At 33.3% G+C, this 20309-nt stretch overlaps 1 protein-coding gene and 1 long non-coding RNA gene across 7 annotated transcripts; one reads left to right on the top strand and one right to left on the bottom strand.

Moving 5' to 3' along the window:
- Positions 1 to 1097: 1097 nt before the first annotated feature.
- Positions 1098 to 12844, top strand: LOC130992667 (MADS-box transcription factor 23-like). 2 transcript variants are annotated; one of them, XM_057917409.1, is made up of 8 exons: positions 1098 to 1427; positions 8560 to 8638; positions 11056 to 11117; positions 11859 to 11958; positions 12045 to 12086; positions 12176 to 12259; positions 12367 to 12521; positions 12591 to 12844. In XM_057917409.1, exons 1-8 carry the CDS (start codon positions 1243 to 1245, stop codon positions 12592 to 12594), a joined length of 711 nt encoding a protein of 236 aa, XP_057773392.1. In that variant the 5' UTR covers positions 1098 to 1242; the 3' UTR covers positions 12595 to 12844. The 2 variants fall into 2 exon arrangements, with proteins under 2 accessions (XP_057773392.1, XP_057773390.1); XM_057917407.1 differs by having other exon boundaries at positions 1102 to 1427; positions 12602 to 12844.
- On the bottom strand, positions 8019 to 18841 carry LOC130992701 (uncharacterized). 5 transcript variants are annotated; one of them, XR_009091343.1, is made up of 5 exons: positions 18483 to 18716; positions 14365 to 14491; positions 10812 to 10891; positions 10623 to 10715; positions 8019 to 8731 (listed from the first exon to the last, which is right to left on the bottom strand). It is a non-coding gene; the product is annotated as an uncharacterized LOC130992701 (long non-coding RNA). The 5 variants fall into 5 exon arrangements; XR_009091341.1 differs by having other exon boundaries at positions 14365 to 14525; positions 18483 to 18715; XR_009091344.1 differs by lacking the exon at positions 18483 to 18716 and adding an exon at positions 10052 to 10085 and having other exon boundaries at positions 8616 to 8731; positions 14365 to 15386.
- Positions 18842 to 20309: the final 1468 nt, after the last annotated feature.

Genomic DNA, 20309 nt, shown 5'->3' on the forward strand with positions numbered 1-20309 from the left:
TGAGTATATTGCCACACATAATTATGTGTCACAAATTATGTGTGGCTAAAACCCTTATATTCTTGTAGTGATAATATCTAACTTTAACTTCATTTCCAATAAAAATTGTATATAGATTTAACATAAATGACTATCTTTCTTTCACTTTTATATCATACATGTTTGTTATTAACCGTAGAAAAAAATCAAAACATATTCTACAAGCATCAAAATGTTTATTATTATCGAATTATAAAGTAAAGTATTAAAGTTTAAAAATCAATTATTAAGAAAGTGTTCTGTTAATCGGGCCAACTCACTCGATTTTGGGGCCAACTTCATCGGGCTCGGGCTATTTTCGATTCGGGCCATTCGAACTAAATTTTTTTTGGGTTAAAATTTTTCGCCCTAACCCTCCTTATTTATCGGTCTATTCAGGTCGATCCGTCGGTTTCAGGCTTTTTTGACATGCCTGGGAATAAGGATCTCATCTTTTATGTGAGTGTTAAAATAATTAAAGTGGAGTAAATGTTCTACCTACTTTTATTAAAAATAGAAATGAATATCAAAATATGAGACAATAAAAAAAAAGATGAATACTAAAAGTTGGAATGAAAAAAATAATTAATAATAGAAATAGTGAAAAAGTGAAAAGTAAAGATTAATGAATGAATGAGATATAATTTAAAAATAAGTACAAACCTTTTTTTGTGAATTATTGGAAGAAAAAATAAAGAAGCAGAAAGTTCTTTTCATTGCAGATTATTTTACTATTATCATGTTAGAATTGATATTTGGTGTTAAACTGGTTCAAGTCAGAAGCAGGAAAAACAATTATTTTTAAAAATTTACTCTATGATTGAATACATACAAAAACAAAAAGATATGGAGTACTAGAAAACAACACAAAATCTATTTAGACACGTGACGCGTATTGGAGCGCTCCGCATAACACAAGGACAAATATGTCAATTAAAGAAAAGGAAGATAATTCCTAAAAATGGGAAGTTTCCGAATATGGAACACGCGTCGGTGATCCATATGGTGTAGACCGTGCTCACATTCCGATTGGTCCACGTGTCAATATTAATGAAGATTGAAGTTGTTTTAAGCAAAAAGGTTTTATTCTGAGCGTAAATTTCCAAAAATAGCAGCCGCCCGATCGAAAATGTGGGAAGTCTTTGGGCATCTGAATAATGTAAGGTAGGGAGCAGATCTGAGTCATCCCTGTGAGTCGGAAATGCAATTAATTGAATAGAAAAAATGGGGAGAGGGAAGATAGTGATAAGGAGGATCGACAACATGACGAGCAGGCAAGTGACATTTTCAAAGAGGAGGAATGGACTGTTGAAGAAGGCTAAGGAACTTGCTATTTTGTGCGATGCTCAGGTCGCACTCATCATCTTCTCCAGCACCGGAAAACTCTACGATTTCGTCAGTACCCCCAGGTTCTCTCTTCCCTTTTTCTTTTTTGGATTTTTTCTGTGCTGTGGCTTCATGCCTCATCATTTTTATTGCATTTTGAGTTTGCTTTTAGGATGATACACGTCAAACTGCATTAATTTGTTATTTTATGATAAGATCAAGTATAATTTGTATGTATGATATTTGGTGGTGTTATTGCTATGAGTATGACTTTATCGTTAATACTATGGCTAGCACTAAAATGAATAGTATCATAGGTTGAAACACTACATTTTTTTCTTTTTAGTTGTGGGAAATGGGATGGATGGTGGAGATGCCCTCCCCTATTAAATATATACTGATTTTTATGAACTCAGATTGTGTGAAAGAACTCAAAAGAGTGATAGAATATCGATCAACTTGCTTTGATTTAGAGGGTGTTTGGCGGAGCTTATAAGCTCTTCAAAACAGCTTAACAACTTATAATAAGCTCTTAACAAAAATGTATCTTATAAGCTCTTGAAACATCTTATAAATTTTTTAAATAAGCTTAGCCAAACACCCTCTTAATGTTTTTAAATAAAGCACTTTGGTTGAATAGTTAGGCATTAATCCACAACTAATGATACCAGTGACGTAGCCTTTTTAAGTCAAATATTCTAAGTGATTAACGATTATTGTAGACATTAATTTTAAGATTGGTTCTAATAAAAGGGGATACATTCCCCTAATTAAGGTGAAGAAATGATGTAGTATATAACATGTTTAACCCCATCAGGCATCAATCCACAGAAATCCTTCAACCACATTTGCCTCATTCATTCTGCTTAATTTCTCTCGTGCGTTTATTTTATCAGTGAGGCTTCAAAAGAATGGTCCATCATAAATTAAACTCGAAACTGTACTACTACATTGTTAGCTCAAATTTTGTGTAAGGCCTCTGAGTATGTGAGAATCTCGAAGGCATCAAAGTTTGGAGACAAATTGGAATATGTGATTATGTTCATCGTTTGTTGTTTATGTCGGTATCATTTTTAGCAATTGCAAGCAGCGTAAGGGAAATCCTTAAGAAGAAATTAATACTCCCTCCGTTCCGGCCAAGACGCTACATTTACCTTTGGGCACGGGATTTAAGGAGTTGTAGATTAATGTTTTAAGTGTGTAATAATAAAGTGATAAAGTAGGAGAGAGAAAGTGATAAAGTAAGAAAGAGAAGGTAATAAAGTGATAAAGTAGGAGAGAGAAAGTGATAAAGTAAGAAAGAGAAGATAATAAAGTGATAAAGTAGGAGAGAGAATGTAATAAAGAAATATTTAATTAGTGTTAATTAAGTGTTAAAATTTCCTATTTTTGCCAAATATAGAAATGTAGCATCTTCGTTGGGACGGCCCAAAAAGGAATATGTAGCATCTTGGGCGGGACGGAGGGAGTATAAAAGACAAAACAATATCATCAGCGAGGCGGATTGAGGAAGTGGGGGGCACTATACCCTTTATCTTTTCAATTTCTGCAATATATTTTTGAACTAATAAACTTTCATATATGTTCAAAAGATTCTTATGAATATGTATATTATTAAATTCCTATATGTCTTTAGTATTCCTACGTATCATTAACTTTGCACTATTAGAAAATCCCCGATTAACGACCCGAAAAATGTTGTTGGAATATTAAATATATTTTACTATTTTTTTAAAATTAACAATCAAATTATCGATCGTTAATTAACTATCAATAGAACATTCATTCAGTGATGTAAAAAAGTGATCGTTACATAATAAAAAAATTAATTAAAAAAATTATGTAGTAATGATTGTTGTATCGGTCCGTAACCGTGAATGGGGTTTGGATTGATGATAAAATAGAATCCCGGGTCGCGAACAGTGATTCGATTGATGATGAAGAAAGAGAATTCTTGGTTCAGTTCTCCGCCTTAACGACAGAAAAAAGGATTGATCAAATTCTATTGAGTCTGACTCATAGTGATCATTTCAAAGAATGACTTTGGTTATCAAATGATTAAAACAACCGGGAGTAATTTACTTACGATACTTATAAGTTGACATTCATAAAAAGTATCTATTGAACTATAAGTTCAATACATACTCCTTTTTTACTGGGGAAAGAGCGGGGCCAACCATTATAAAATTAAATTTTTTAATTAAAAAAATTATGTATTAACAATCGAAAAAAGAGTAGTTAATTAACAACCGATATTTCGATTGTTAGTAATAAAATACCGCCGTTACTATTCTTAAACTTTGTACTACAGAAAAAAAATGGTCATTATTTAGTCGTTAAAATTAACGATTGGAAAATGATCATAAATTACAAAAACGACCATCAAATTAACGGCATCTAATATCGATCGTTATTGTATTTAATGACTAAGAGCACTCCCAGATGATCACCTAAATGCATCATTAACTCTAAATTTAGGCTAAAACAATTGAAAATGAGATAAAAAATGCATCCAGCAGATCTCCTAAATTGGATGGGGCCCACAAAATATTTTACACCTACCTAAATTCAATCTTAAATTTACACTCACCCTAAATTTATTTTAAGCTTATAATTAATAGGGCCCACACATAATTATTATTTTTATGTAGAAAATAGGAGATTTGATGTATGCATTTATAAAATCAAAATCCTAAAATTAAATAGAGAAACTTTAGGGAGGAATATAGGAGCATAATTTTGAGATTTCTGTTGGGAGTACTCTAAAATATCATTTTTAACAACCAATATTTCGGTCCTAAAAGCCGTTTTTTTGTAATAGTGTTGGTAAGATTTTGCTTCATAATATTTAGACAGAAATCACATGCAACCGTAATTCCTTAGGATAATCGTTTTCCTAAGGTGATAAGTATTTTTATGACATTATAATATTTTGTTCACTTTGAAATACAAGGTTTTTAATTAAGACTAGATCAATCTCTCTCTCTCTTTCTCTCTCTCTCTCTCTCACCCACACACACACACATATATATACATATATATTAAAATTATAAGAATATTTTAAAAAATGAAATTTAAATCACCCAATCTGTTTTTTTATTTTTTTATTTCAATATATTTCTTTTACCATCCTTCTCAACCAATCTAAAAAGTATCATTTATATATATCATTTATAAAGTATTATTTATATTTATATAAAGTACTCATTCCGTCCCATTTCAATAGGCCACACGGCCTAAGCACCGATGTTAAAAAATGAATAATTTATAATAAAGTTTTTCACTGATCTACACTGGGATCATGCACATCAATGTGAACATGATGGAGGGAAACATGATAATAGACCAAACATATTAGGAGAGGATAGTGATCAAATCTGTAGAATAAAACTTATATCTGAGGAGAAGTATTACCAGTCTATTACAAAACTACAAACATTTATTGAGTTCCATGTTGATGATCCCAATCAATGTATATTAGTGAAAACTCTGAATTTTTAGTCATGTTTTGATACCAATCTTGTGAAATACATATATCAAGGAAACACACAGAATCAAATGGTGGAACACGTCAAATACCGGTCGCCGGATTATTTTGGCAGGCTACAAATAAGAAAAAAAAAATGAAACGATGGGTATTGTTTTGTAAATATGCTTAGGGTGTGATATATTTGAGAAAACGCTCAAACGATGGGTCAAAAACTTATATTAACCCTTTTCTTTTAATTTTTTTATGTTGATGTATACTAATGATATGACACTTGGTTAGAACACGTCAAATACCGATTACTGAAAAAAAATTGCGGGCCATAAAAAAATGAAACGATAGGTATTGTTTTGTAATTATGCTTGGGGTGAGATATTTTTGAAAAAACGCTCAAACGAAAGGCCAAAAACTGATATTTAAACTAAAATAATGAGTTAAGTTAGGATATTTATTATGTATTGATTTTCTAGGAAGTGACCTATTTTATTAGAACGTCTAAATAAAGAAATGTGGCCTATGAATTGGAATGGAGAGAGTATCATTTAATTTTATACAACAATATAATTTGTGAAATATCATTTGCATACATCAAAGTGTCATTTTCTATTATTACAAGCGTCATTTATAATGTATGTTTACACAAAGTATCATTTACTTTATAAAAGTATTATTTGTTGTTAGTAATAGTATCATTTACATATAAATAAGACATTATAAAAATAAAAAGAACAAAATGCGGATTGGGTCGGAGCCGTCAGCACCATACAAACAAATGTACAAGAGACTGCACCAAATCTTATTTAAAATATTTAAATTGAAAAAATATGTATTGAAAATAACAAACCATAGTAACTTATTTTTGTAAATTATTATTGCTTATAAAATTATGTGAAATAACTTAGGATTGGGTAGGAAGGGACTAGGTTATAAACTCCTATTAAAATATGAACAATGAGTCATGAAACGCTGTAAAAATATATAAATTCAAAAATTAAAATTTTCGCTCCATATGAAATTCGAACCCAAGATCATAAATACATCCAATAAAGTGATGAATTTACCATATATCTTCATAGCTTGAGAGCTGAAAATGGTTCATAATTTCTATTTTAAAATGAGTTCTTATTTTACCCCAATCCAGAGTGAAACTTTTTTTCTAAGAAGCTTACAAGTGAACTTATTTTCACAACCTCTTACGAGCTTATTTTATCAAATCTCAAAAACCTATGAAGCTTATAAATTGTTTTAATTAACTTCTAGATGAACCAACACCTTCTAAGGTAGACCGTAGATTGAAACTTTAGAATATCTCATCGCCCTTGATAATTTCTATAATTGAGTTCACTTTTCTTAGTTCAAAACCAATTGGAAAATAAGACCAAAGAAATACTAATAATAAAAATGAAAATACTTTTTTATACATAATATAAACACCACCTAAGGGCAGAGTCTATAGTAAATGGCGAATGACAGCTCAATTGACCGACCGCACTAACAACTATTTTGAAGTTTGTTAACACACTTGACAACTTACTTAAATTGCTAGTAAGTTGCTATAAGAGTTTATTATGAGTATAAACCTCTAAATGTTGATTTGTTAACGAATTTCCATTCAATAATCAAGCATTAGAAGCTAAATAGTCAAGAATTCCATCGATTTGGAACAACCTGTTCTTCCTAAATATCCTAATTCAATGCTACCTGCCACACTCACCAAGTGTAGTCTTCGATATAACTGCTCCTAGTGTGTGATTTGTTGGTGTGTTTTGTGATTAGTAAGGCGGGGTGTAACATTTGGGGAAGAAAGAAAGTGAAAAGCTCACAATTGCTTAAGCTTGTAAGAGCTTCAATAAAAGGCAGGCTGTCAAGTGAATTAAAATCATAGAATATAATCAAATTAAACAAAACATGACATGTATAACCGAAATCATAATTATCCGAGTATTTCAAAATCTGTAGAAAGATAAACTATAAGACCAACAAATACATCTAAGATTTCATTGTTCAGACCCCCCCCCCCCCACCACCACCACCCACACACACATATATATAAGGAGAGGTTCAAATAAGAACCACTAAATAAAATAAGAACGGAAAATCATTTTAAGTCATTCGATCATCAAGATCTACAGTGGATGAATGCAGAACCTGGGTTTGAATCTTGAAGGGAACAAAAAAATTATTTTTTTCGAATGCGGTAAATTTATTAGCAGATGCATTAATTTGTATAGCAGATGCAGTAATTTTAATAATTTTCATGTTCTCACAAAAATTGTGGTTCTCACTAGAACCGCACCCTACACACACACACACACACATATATATATATAGGGTTAAGATCATGTGCGAAATCGTCTTTTTGTGAGAACGGAAAAATTATGAACAAATACATAAAATACATTAACAAAAAACGCATGAACAACGATGTTCATGACTAACCATGAACAAATACATAAAATTCATGAACAAAAGCGCATGAACAACAATTTTCATGTCTTATTGTTGAACAAACCGTCGAAAATATCCAAATCAACGGCTGTGATTAGTTCTTAAGTGTCACAAAAATATGGCATTCTCACAGGAATTCTCCCTATATATATATACACACACACACACAATAATACAAGTTCTTACATACTTGAGAATAGATACATGCAAAATAGATACCTAACAGAACGAGAGGAAAGCATGACATTGATTAGTACATATTCTCTAACTAAACTATTCGTACAAGCAGCCTTATGCATGTACTAAATTTTGAATATGTAGGCCTACGCTTTTAACTTTAAGCCATGGATGGATATAATTACATCCAAAGTAAGTTTATTAATCTCCGTGACCAATTTTTTGACTTTCTGTGTCTAGCCGATTAGACATTTATTTATGATCATCTTTTACCCACTTAGCTGATCATCCAAAGTTTGTGACTAATTTAACTACTGATGCGTAATATTTAGAGCGGTTTGGCACAGTCTCGCCTTGAGGCACTCCAATCGGTTTTTTACAACATTGATCCAAACTTTGACTCTTTCATACTGAGATCACAGGCAAGGAGAAGTTTACTATAGATGCGTAATATTTAGAGCGGTTTGGCACAGCCTCGCCTTGAGGCACTCCAATCGGTTTTTTACAACATTGATCCAAACTTTGACTCTTTCATACTGAGATCACAGGCAAGGAGAAGTTTACTATAGATGCATAATATTTAGAGCGGTTTGGCACCACCTCGCCTTGAGGCGCTCGAATCGTTTTTTACAACACTGATCCAAACTTTGACTCTTTCACACTGAGATACCAAGACAAGGAGATGCTTATTAGAAGAAACACACTCATTTCTTCTTTACTATTCTCCTTGTGTACAGATCGATTTATTCTTGCTGCATGCAGTCAGAATGACACTCGAACTAGATTCTGTTTGCATGATGGTCTTCAGCAACTAATCAAAGGAGTATACATGGATCAAAAAAATTAACAGGAATTGAGCAATGTACATGAATCTAAGAATAGATTATAGTATAATCAGGAATAGTTACCACTTGGCGACCACTTCTGACTTTTCTTTTGCTTTTTGAGAAATTTGTGTTTCTTTTGACAATGAAGAGTTATATAGGAAATCATGTGGCAAACAAAACGATAAATGCATAACTTACTACTAAAGAAATTCCTTACATATTCATGGAACACCATTGTAACTTATAAGATCTGACATTTATGCTAATTTTGTACAGCATGAAGTCGGTGATTGAAAGGTACGACAAAGCAAAAGAGGATCCTCACCAATTGGCAAATTCAACTTCTGAAGTCAAGGTAATCTTCACGATCAAATGTCCAGTGTCCATGTCCAACTCATTTAGCCTAATGAAGAGCAGTAATCTCCTAGACCTTAAAAGTGTAAATAGCCTAATGAAAAGGGAAGATAAAATCATGTGATAAGGGAGAGAAAGAAGTAATACTTCCCCATGTCCCACAAAAGTGTCCAGCACGAGTTTTAAAAATATTAGTTGAATGTGGTGTGAGTGAAGAGGGGCCCACAGTTGGTATTTGTTGTACATAAGTTGAGATGTTGAGGTTTAAAAATAAGGGATAAGAGTCCAAAATAGAAAGTGCATATTTTTGTGAAACGGATGAAAATGGCAAAGTGTCCATACTTTTGTTGGATAGGGGGAGTATTAAGTTTGACAATCATCAATGGTATATTAAGAAGTTGAGATTTTTGCATGAATCCTAAGAGCTTTTTAATTACAATGTCATACACAGATTGATAACATATCTACCAAAAACATACTCCATCCGTCCACAAAAAATAGTACATTTTTGCCATTTTGGGACGTCCACAAAAAATAGTCTCTTTTCATTTTTCAAAACTTTCTATCACATGGTGGGCATCTTTCTCCGCTCACAATACAATTAATTATCATTATTAACATCACTTTCTAAGTGAGAAAGTGGGACCCTTTCTCCACTCACAATACACTCAACTATTTTTATTAAAACTCGTGTCGTGTCGTCCACTTCTAGGACTATTTTTTGTGGACTGAGGGGGTATAATATACATCTAAAGCTAAAATATTTACACTTTTTAATCAATCAGGAGTAACTACAAAACTTAATTGCTTTATGTTCTTCTAATCAAAACTTCAGCCTTGGATAAGCTTTGAAGCAGAGTTTCTTCCAGTGGTTCAATCTTCTTTTAACCAGCTGATTCTGATATTACTAAAATAGCTCGGATTGTTAAACTGGCTTACGGATATGAATGAATTGACTTCTAGTATCCTCACAGTTTCATGATCCTCTTATCCATAAACTTTAACTACATAAATTTGTCATGACCACAAATCCATCAATCCGTACTTAGATTGCATTATGACAGTTACTCTTTATACCGGGACAAGATGCAATGCCAACTATAGACTTCTCTTGTACCTAGTTGATCAGAAGGTTTGAAACATTATACCTAGTTGACCAGAAGGTTAAAAGAAAATGATTGTGATTGGTTATATAGCTGATGTAAATTGTATGGATATTAAGTATACATACTCCCTCCGTCCCATTTATATAGGCCGGTTGCAATTTACACAACGATTAAGAAAAATAAGTGAATAAAAATATACAACTAAACTTCCCAATATGCCCATACTTATTATTTAATGATGAATTAAAGTTAGAGTAAATTAAAGAATTAAATGAGGACATATTAGTAAATGAATCAAAAAACATTACCTTTTATGGAAACAAGCCTAAATATTTGGGACATCTGAACAAAAAAAAACAAACCTATATAAATGGGACGAAGGGAGTATTTGTTGGGCATAAAATTTATTTTATTTAAGTATTGATTAGGTTAATTTATTTAAGGATTCATTAGGATCTAATAGTTATGGGTCTTGGTTTGTGGACTCCTTTCGTGAGCCTTGCTTAGCCTAACAACTAAAAAGGTTCTTTCTCCTTGTGTGAAGAATCATCTGGGATTTAGGATTTTAGGATCAGATTTCTGATCAAAAATCTTGTTTCCATTCAAAAATTCTTTTTTATATGGTTTTAACATGCTAGACGGCAATATCTTTTTTTGGATGGACACTAGAGTTGTTGGTTGGAGGGCTAAGCTCTCTCCAAGTGAGGGTCCAATTGACCCTATTTTGAAAGTTTGGGAATTTAAGACAACAATATTAAAGCTCCCTCCAAGTGAGGGTCCAATTGACCCTTTTTCATAATTAAGTAGTTATTATTATCTTTGGGTTGGAATTTGGCCTTTTGCAAGGGCCGTGGATAGGGTTTAAATAGTTGAACTTACGTAGGATTTGGCATCTTTTGAACGCAAAGTTGCAGCAGGTGCTGTGTTTCTCTGTGGACCTCGTGGTTGGGGGTATTTCCTGTTCTCTCAGTTCTTTCAAAAAAAGAAAAAAGGATCAATAATAGTTCATTATTTCCCCCCGTGATGACTCAAACCCCCGACCTAATGGTTGGAGGAGAAGTGTCTTACCAACTGAGCTGAGCTGAAAATCGTTGTCTGTTCTATCAGTTCAGTTTATCTTCTTTAAAGATCTCCAGCTATCATTTCATCTGGAGAATATCATGAGAAAGTCACTGCCAGTCTTTGGGTTATTTGTAAATTTGCACGCAATAACGCAATATAGATATTTTTTGCCTTTTTATGAAAAGTTGCTAGAGGAAATTTGCTGCTTCAAATTTGGCAGCATAACAAATGATGATTCTGAACTTCTCAGTATTGGCAAAGTGAAGTTAATATGCTGAGGCAACAATTACAGAAATTGCAAGAGAATCACCGGTAAATTTCTTTCATCTGGCTCTGGAATATTCGACAGCTAAATATATGAAAGATGACAATCACACATTCACACTCATTGCACAATGCTATTAACATAAATAATACATATATATAGCAACTTTTGAGCATTTCAAGGTAAGGTTAGCATATATGTATGTCTATATATATATATATATATGGATAATATATATTCATAAAACATCTTTCCTAATTCCCTAGAGTAATATGCTCCTTACACATCTATGTTGAATCATATGGTCTCTACTAATATCATTTAAATATTAGGTAGATGCAAGTCTAGCTCAAACAAACAAAAAAACCTTTGCTTTCTCTAGGAAAATAGAGGAAGAAAATAAATTAGAATACAAAGACAGCATAAGAAGCCAAAAAACGTAGGCAATATAAAGGAAACCATGAATAATAGTGTCGGAAATGAGCTGTTTAGGATGCCATTAACATAATTTATAACAGTTATGGAACCTAAAAGACATAATATACTTTATAAAGACCATTTTATATGATAACTGCACCTCTTCTCAAATCATAGTGCACCGGGCATCAAACAAATTAATGATGATAAACTTGAAAATTTGGTAATACTTATTGGACATATAAAAAATAATGCTTGCTGCAGAAAGGTACAATATGACACACTAATGAGGACATATATATGTAAAAAAACGAGAAAAATATAACAAAATGACAGTCTATATCTTCTAATACTATCTACCATTATTGCAGGCTGCTAATGGGTGAGGGACTTAGTGATTTAAAAGTCAAGGACCTACAGAACTTAGAAAAGCAACTGGAGATGAGCCTCCGGGTTGTTCGGATGAGGAAGGTTCATAACTTTTTTTATCTCACAAGGGATTTATGGTCAAATGTGGTCTCTAGCAACAAATTTACAAATTTTTTTACTCTTTGTAGGACCAGATCTTAATTGATCAGATTGAAGAACTGAATCAAAAGGTTGGCCCAGGATTATTGCATAGACTAAAGAATGCTATTTCAGTTTTGCAGAAACATCTAAAGCGCTAATCCTCCTGATTTTGTTGCAGGGAAACCTGATCCACCAAGAAAATTCAGATTTGAAGAAGAAGGTAACAGTAATTCACCAAGAAAACATGGATTTGTATAAAAAGGTAATGTCTTGGGCTTACAATCACAAGTTTCAAACTCTTATTTGGAGCTCAAGTATATATTTCAAGCCCTCTCAATCATAGAAGTCATGACGGTGCTTATGTTTCAGGTGTATAGAAAAAGAGATGCAAATGGAGTAGACAGTAATTCATTCACTACGGAAGGATTATGCATCAGAGACGACTCGGATGAACGTATCTGTCTCCAGCTTTGCCAGCCACAACAAACAAATCATGAGGCACAATTGGGAGCTACAAAGTCTGAGTAAGTTTTTGTCTACAGAAATCTCAAATTATTGAACTAGTTTCTGCCATCTAATACTGGATTTGGTAGATAAATTGCAGCAGATTGCAAATGCACTAGCAAAAGGAAAAATACTTTTCAAGAATGTTCACTTGACCATTGATGAGAAGACAGCAGTTGACTCTTATGTAACAATTGTTGAAAGGGCGAAGACATCGACAGCCATTTAGTTAAAAAAAACATGAATACTGGAATTGCATCTATCAAACATCAGAAATCTGACTGTAAGGAAAGACGGAACCTCAAGTCTTCACAAGAAAAATAAATGATTGTGTTAGACTCTATTTCTTTCATATTGTTCAATATTTCAAAAATCACTCTCTACAGCTGAAAGGGAATAATTGAAAAATACATATACATTTTTTAATGAGTTATCAGACACAATGTGGTTGAAGTGGAATATTGAAAGCATAAGATTCACAAGAGAAATATCAGTAATAATCCCTAGCATGGTCAGAATTGCGGAAGAGTGATGGTTTCATTGTATACGGATGTCTATGAGGTATGGTAATCACCAATTAATTTTTCTACTAGCTTAAGAGATATATTGTAAATTGGTATTTACATAATTTATGATGAAGTGGAATATTGAAAGCATAAGATTCACAAGAGAAATATCAGTAATAATCCCTAGCATGGTCAGAATTGCGGAAGAGTGATGGTTTCATTGTATACGGATGTCTATGAGGTATGGCAATCACCAATTAATTTTTCTACTAGCTTAAGAGATATATTGTAAATTGGTATTTACATAATTTATGATGAATGTACTTCACAAGGTCTTTAACTGAACTAGAATTGCGGAAGAGTGATGGTTTCATTGTATACGGATGTTTATGAGATATGGCAATCACCAATTAATTTTTCTACTAGCTTAAGAGATGTAAATTGGTATTTACATAATTTATGATGAAATGTACACTTCACAAGAGAAATATCAGTAATAATTCCTAGCATGGTCAGAATTGTGGAAGAGTGATGGTTTCATTGTATACAGATGTCTATCACCAATTAATTTTTCTACTAGCTTAAGAGATCTATTGTAAATTGGTATTTACATAATTTATTATGAAATGTACACTTCACAAGGTCTTTAACTGAACTAGAAAATATGTACTCCATTGAAGTCAATGAATCAACTGCATTCTTGAATATTTTACAAATAACAGGAGAAATCTCAAGCTTAAAGTCGTGAATTGATGTGCCACACCTACTCGGTTTCAGCATATCATGTTGTCTAAAATCTAAAAGAAAATCCTAAGAGAAGGGGTCAACCAGGCAACTAAGGATACACTGTGCTTAAAATATTCTCACCTCCACTATAGCACACCAAATTAGCCAATAGCAACTGCAGCTGTGCACATGTACCTGGAGGTCTATTATAACCAATATACTAACTCTGTAACTCACATTTTTTGTTTTAGAAGCCCATATACAAAGAGCAGAACAAAATATCAGTCATTACGATAACACAGAAGCATCTTCAATTAACAGCTTTTGTAATCTGTATCGCACATTTGAAATTTCAAGCGTAGTTTTCAGTTTTTTTTTTTGTCCTAAGATTAAGAAACTACAAGTTGCATGCTTTTACAAGAAAACAATACATCAGAGAAGAAAATATCTTGACTTCTTCTACTTCGTGACTGATACTTGAATTTTCACACTAAACCTCCCAAAAGAAGGATGATAAAAAAATTTGACACTAAAAACAAGAAAATCCACATACGTAGAAAATGTCACACTGATGCAATAAGTGAACTGTGTATACAGGATATATATGAATTAAACATTAGACGGAACTTACAGGTGAAGAGAGTGCTCAAGGTTCCATGAAAGACAAGGAAAAGTTCCGTGGCAGAAATATTAGATAATATCTTCTACAGCAATAAATTTGTGAAATGAATGAACCATCCACTTCATGGTTGGAATTCCTGTAATGAAGAAGCTAGACATTCACCACTCCATCTGAAGGCAATGAACACAAGAAAGGCTCGAACAACTTCAGCATGTGCTTCAAAAAAATTACAGAGAATGATAATATTACATGACAACTAAGTCCTCTACTAGACAAAAGATAAAGAACACAGAGAGAATCTAAAGGCCATCTGCAAAGAAAAATTTACCATTTAGACAATCTTCCTTCTAATGTTAATCACAAGGATACATATCTATTTTTGTAATCATCAAAACTACAAAAACTATTTCCACATGAAATTGCTTACGAATATTACTAGATATGTGGTAAAACCATTCACAGTTCTGAAGTCCACGTGGAGAATACTTGATGGAAGGAACAAAATAATTTTCTCAATAACAATATCCCATGCCCAAAAATTTCATGATCACTAGCAAGCTAGGAGGAAAGGTCAAAGAAATAAAGGTAATTCATTACTCGTTGTAAGTCTACATGTTTCAAGCTACGAAGTGTGTTTGCCTAATTTGCTTCAGCTGGTAGATCTCTTCTATGTGAACATGATGAAGCAATTCATGTGTCAAGATATTTATCCATTCCAAACTCCATCATCTATAGCAAGTACTCAAACAAGCGCAGTCACTTAACTTTTTCTCTGGGCTTGACATAAGCATGGGAAATAACTAGAATTTCTACATACAAACCGCTTCAGGCCCAAAGGACATATGTACGTACAAGAACAAAGTGTATCAGCACCATAGATTCTACAGACTCTTATCTCAGTTTTCTATAACTCTACAAGACTTGCATATTCCAGATTTGTTAGTACTTGAAAATTTCTTACCAAGTCTCAAAAAGTTAACTAAAAGAGTTTGAGAGTCTTTACACGTCGAATTTCGAGTCTAACCACTGACACAGGAAACAAGGAGACTCGCAAGAGAGTATTCATGTGGATAAATTCAGAGAGGTGGCATTCATGGAATACTAAAGTTGGGCAAATTCAGTGAAGAAGTTCCTCAAGTTTCATTTCAATAATTATCTCTAATTACTACAAGTTAAGCACTTAAGCGAGCACATGGACTTTTCTGGTATTAGAACGATCTACTGAGAGAGAGAGAGAGAGAACCTTTATATACACTCATAAACAATATCTATTGAAACAAAAGAGCAAGCTTCCTTCATTGCAGATAATATAATATAGTATTAACTTATTTGTAAGTTTATTTCCTTCCAGGAGCATCATAAGTTTCTAATTAATCACTTGTGAGTCACCAATTTAAACCTTATAATCTTTAATATGTAGTGGTAAAGCAAAGCACATTATGTTAGACTTGTCATCTAAAATAAAGTAGAAAGAATTGTAGAATTTTGCAAAGTAATCATAGGAGAGCATGAGTTACATACAAACAAATCCTAGCAACACTCTATGCATCCACTGAAAGATGACGCATATTTTAGACTTATAGAAGAGACTTTACAAAGAGTAGGGTAGGATGAAAACATGTTGGAACTGAAATACATAAATACCTGAGGACCCTATAACCCAAAGAAGAGAAGCACATCCAAGTCCAATACAAATGAACACATTAAAGGATCCAATTTTAATGGGGAAAAAAGAAAAGCTATAAAGAAACAAAAGTTAGAAAGTCCAATATTCATCTGCCATCAACAGAACATCTTATAATCAAGCCAACAATACAGTCAATACTCTTAAATAACATTATATCTACAGTTCACTAGGGCTACCAAATCAGGTACGTCGTGCCCTTCCTAAAGCAGCATGTTTGAGGGCACAATACAAATAACATTACGCACAAGCACGCTTATTGTGCCTAAAATGCTAACCTGAACATGACATGATAAGAACACGGTAAGCACAAACATGAGAAAATTGGCCGAATAAGCTCAGTATTTTGGTTTAGAAAGTTAAAATAGTTCAACAAAATTTTAATTTTTTTCCTTATATATATAGGGATGGGATCCAGAGGGAATCACATCTTTTGGTGAAAATGGAAAACTATGCACAAACACATAAATACATGAATAACATATGACCAAATCGTGAACAACTGAATATAACATGTGTATAGGATTGAAAATCAACTAATGTGGTTGTTCATGTATATAACTAGTTGTTCACTCTAGTCATTTCTTGTTCATGGATTTTATGAATTTTTGCATGATCCTGATGGTTCTCACGAAAGATAGCAGTTCTCACCAGATCATTTACCTATAAACTTACCAAATCAATCAAGTTTAAAAAGTAATGAAATACATAGACGAGGTTTTAAAAAAATTAATTATAAAATAATAGTGTGATATAAGCTAAAGTAAAACTTATCTTATACATTACTTTGCCGTTTCTGATTCCATCCATCGGGTGTCCCGATAACAACACGAACCTTAACACAACGGATCATTCCAATAATGGTGCCCAAACCCAGTGATTTTGTGTATTGTTTGTGCTGGTAGATTGTGTCGTCTCAATTTCGAACCCCACATTTCTCTTATATCTTTACTTAAAACATAAAAGCAATTAAATAAAATTTGTATAAAGTGGACTCTATTTATTCTTCTGATAAGTTCTCCTATAAGGCTATAAGTGGATTTATTTGAAGTGTTGAGTATATTCAAAGATCATTGAGAGAATGCTATTCATTCTTGACTCACGAGTGTCACAGTCACACTTTAAAAGTGTTCCGTGTGTAATCAAAAAATTATAGGGGGGAGGGAAATTATATGCACACTTGTAGAAAAATAAGCTTGCTTTTAACATCGTTGTTTGAACTTTTTAGCATTTTCGCTATTCCATTTTGGTTTACATTTCACCAGGGCAATCTACACATATATAGTGCTCAAATTTATGTATGCACATGCATGTGGTGTTCAAATCCTTCCCTACCCCTACGTCCCATTTTATCAAAGGCTCATCACATCTATTGTTTTTCTTTTTCTTTTTCCCTAAAAACAGTGCATATTATAACACAACAAAAGATACAAAGCATCAACAGCAAATTTAAGCAATTCAGAATGTAATCAGGGGCGTAGCCAGGGGGGGCTAGAGACCCCCCCAAATTTTGAAAAAAAAAATTTATAATATGTCTAAAAATGTTGTTATTATTATTATTATTATATTTGTATTTTAGTAAAAAATGTCTAAAATGTATTGAATGCCCCCAAAAAAATTTTTAGTAAATGTTTTGAACTATATTATCTATGAAAAATGTTGTTATTATTATTATTATATTTGTATTTTAGTAAAAAATGTCTAAAATGTATTGAATGCCCCAAAAAAAAAATTTAGTAAATGTTTTGAACTATATTATCTATGAAAATGTTGTTATTATTATTATTATTATATTTGTATTTTAGTAAAAAATGTCTAAAATGTATTGAATGCCCCCAAAAAAAATTTTAGTAAATGTTTTGAACTATATTATCTATGAAAATGTTGTTATTATTATTATTATTATTATTATTATATTTGTATTTTAGTAAAAAATGTCTAAAATGTATTGAATGCCCCCAAAAAAAATTTTAGTAAATGTTTTGAACTATATTATCTATGAAAATGTTGTTATTATTATTATTATATTTGTATTTTAGTAAAAAATGTCTAAAATGTATTAAATGCCCCAAAAAAAAAAAATCGGGGGCGGTCCCCGAACCCCGTAACAGTTCAGCCCCCAAAAAAAATCCTGGCTCCGCCACTGAATGTAATACGTAGGAAATTTGAGTTTAATGAATCGATAAAAGAAAGAAAAAAATACATAGAAAACAAATTGCAATAAAAGGATTTATTAGTGCAGAAGAGATGGAAACCAGAATCAAAATCCTTAAAAGAGTGAGCATTTGAAACGAAGTGAGCATTTTGAAACGAAGGGTGCATGCTCGTGTTTGTATTATGAATGCAAGCTCTCAGCTCATAATTCGGCAATTGAAATAGCAATTTCAAAGCGTAGAAAATTGAATTTGAAACGAGACAGAAGAGAGAAGCAATTTGTATATACCTTCATCTTCTTGGCCACATATACAAATATTATATAGCAGTAGCTTTTATTCTTGAGGTCAAAATTATGAATCCGCAGCGCGGAGAAAGAAGCATGAGAAGCAAAGATAGAAGAATCGGGAAAAGAATAGAAGAAGAAGATGAAGCAAGCGGCTGAGTGAGGAGAAGAATGAGCTGAAATTGTGCCTCGCTTTCCCGAGAGAGAGAGAGAGAGAGAGAGAGAGAGAGAGAAATGCCTTGATGGTGTCGTGTGCCGTGTTGTGTTGTAAGATAAAAAGAACAATTACGTGTGGCGAGAGAGAGAGAGAGAGAGTATTATTGTATGTGTGTGCTTCGTGGTGGGGAACAAAAAGATTGTAGACCCAAATCGTGGCACCAGATTCAAATGTATGTGGGCGGAGAGACGGTGAAGCCTTCTAGAACATATCCAATAAATTTTGAACACTAAAACCAAACCATGTAGGAGTACCTTTTTTTTAGCATAGACCAAACCAAGCACCTAAATATATGTAAATGGAGGTCATTTTAGAGGGTATAAGTAGGGGTGAGCAAAAAAAACGTATCAGGCCGATAAAATCGATTGAACCGATTATTTTTAATTTTGTTGGATTCGTACCATTAATAGTCAATTTTTGGTTCATTTTAATAATTAAGAACTGTCTAAATTTCGATTCAATTTTGATTTCTCTATCATGAATCGATCAAAAACCAAATCGAACCGATATTTATTATATTATCTGCTTTTGTTACTCTTTTACCCTCCCTCTTCATTTAAAATTACTACCATTTGTCATTAGTTATCCCACCTCTTTTGTTAACTCACTTAATTATAGAATTAATTATTTCCCTAATAAATTCACTAAGTAATTACTCCACTAAAATGAAGGGCATGCGATCTCTGTGCGTCGGAGTAGACGAAGCCGGAATCCACGGCGGGCTTCCCTCTCGAGTCAGGAGGAGGGGGTTCTGGCCGTGAGTTGACAGACGGCGGTGGCGACTCGCTGCTGATGTCCGTCTGACGGTTTGGGATTTGTGAGAGAGATGTGGCTCATTGAAAGGTGATCTAGGGCATCCGACTGGCGGCAGTAGAGGCGGCGACCCTACTATTGTTTAGTCAGGAGCAGAGCGGGAGAGAGGGTGGCTTGAGATACTCACCGGACTTGAGGATAGAGGCGGCGCTGTCGCCTGTAGTTAAAAAGAGCGGCAGCTGTTTCTGGATTTGAGGGCAGATGGGTGGTTGGATTTTGAGACTTGGGGTTCTGTAGAGAGAGAGGAACGAGGGGCGACGACGATGGTCATAGTTCCTCTGCGGCTGCTGCTGAGCTGGAGGACGACCGATGTTGACCGGAGATGAGGGAGAAAAGGTTGTCGCCGTCTTTGTGTGTCTGCTGGTGTGTGTGTTCTGGGAAGGTCAGAGGGAGAGAGAAGGGCGAGTACGGCAGCGGCTGTGACACTCAAATCTAATTAAAATTTCAATGTACATTTGTGAAGAAAAACCATGAATATAAATAAATATTTAATGAGAAAATCATGGAATAAATTTTTATTTAAAATACTTTACATAAAATAACATTTTTAGGCAAAGCTAAATTCAAAACATTTCTCTTTGCGAAGACGAGGGGGATTGATTCTCTTTGCGACGATCTTTATGATGCTTTTATTTCTGTAAAGGAGAAGATAGTGCTTGATTTTAAACATGTTCGTAGGGAAGCTAATAGAGCGGCCCATTTCTTGGCTAATTTAGCCGTGTGTGTTCCTGATGCAATGATCTGGAGATCTGATTTTCCATCAGCTCTCTTAGATATTGTTCATCGCGATTTGAATTAAT

The sequence above is a fragment of the Salvia miltiorrhiza genome, chromosome 7 (assembly GCF_028751815.1).
Source record: "Salvia miltiorrhiza cultivar Shanhuang (shh) chromosome 7, IMPLAD_Smil_shh, whole genome shotgun sequence".
Lineage (NCBI taxonomy): Eukaryota > Viridiplantae > Streptophyta > Magnoliopsida > Lamiales > Lamiaceae > Salvia > Salvia miltiorrhiza.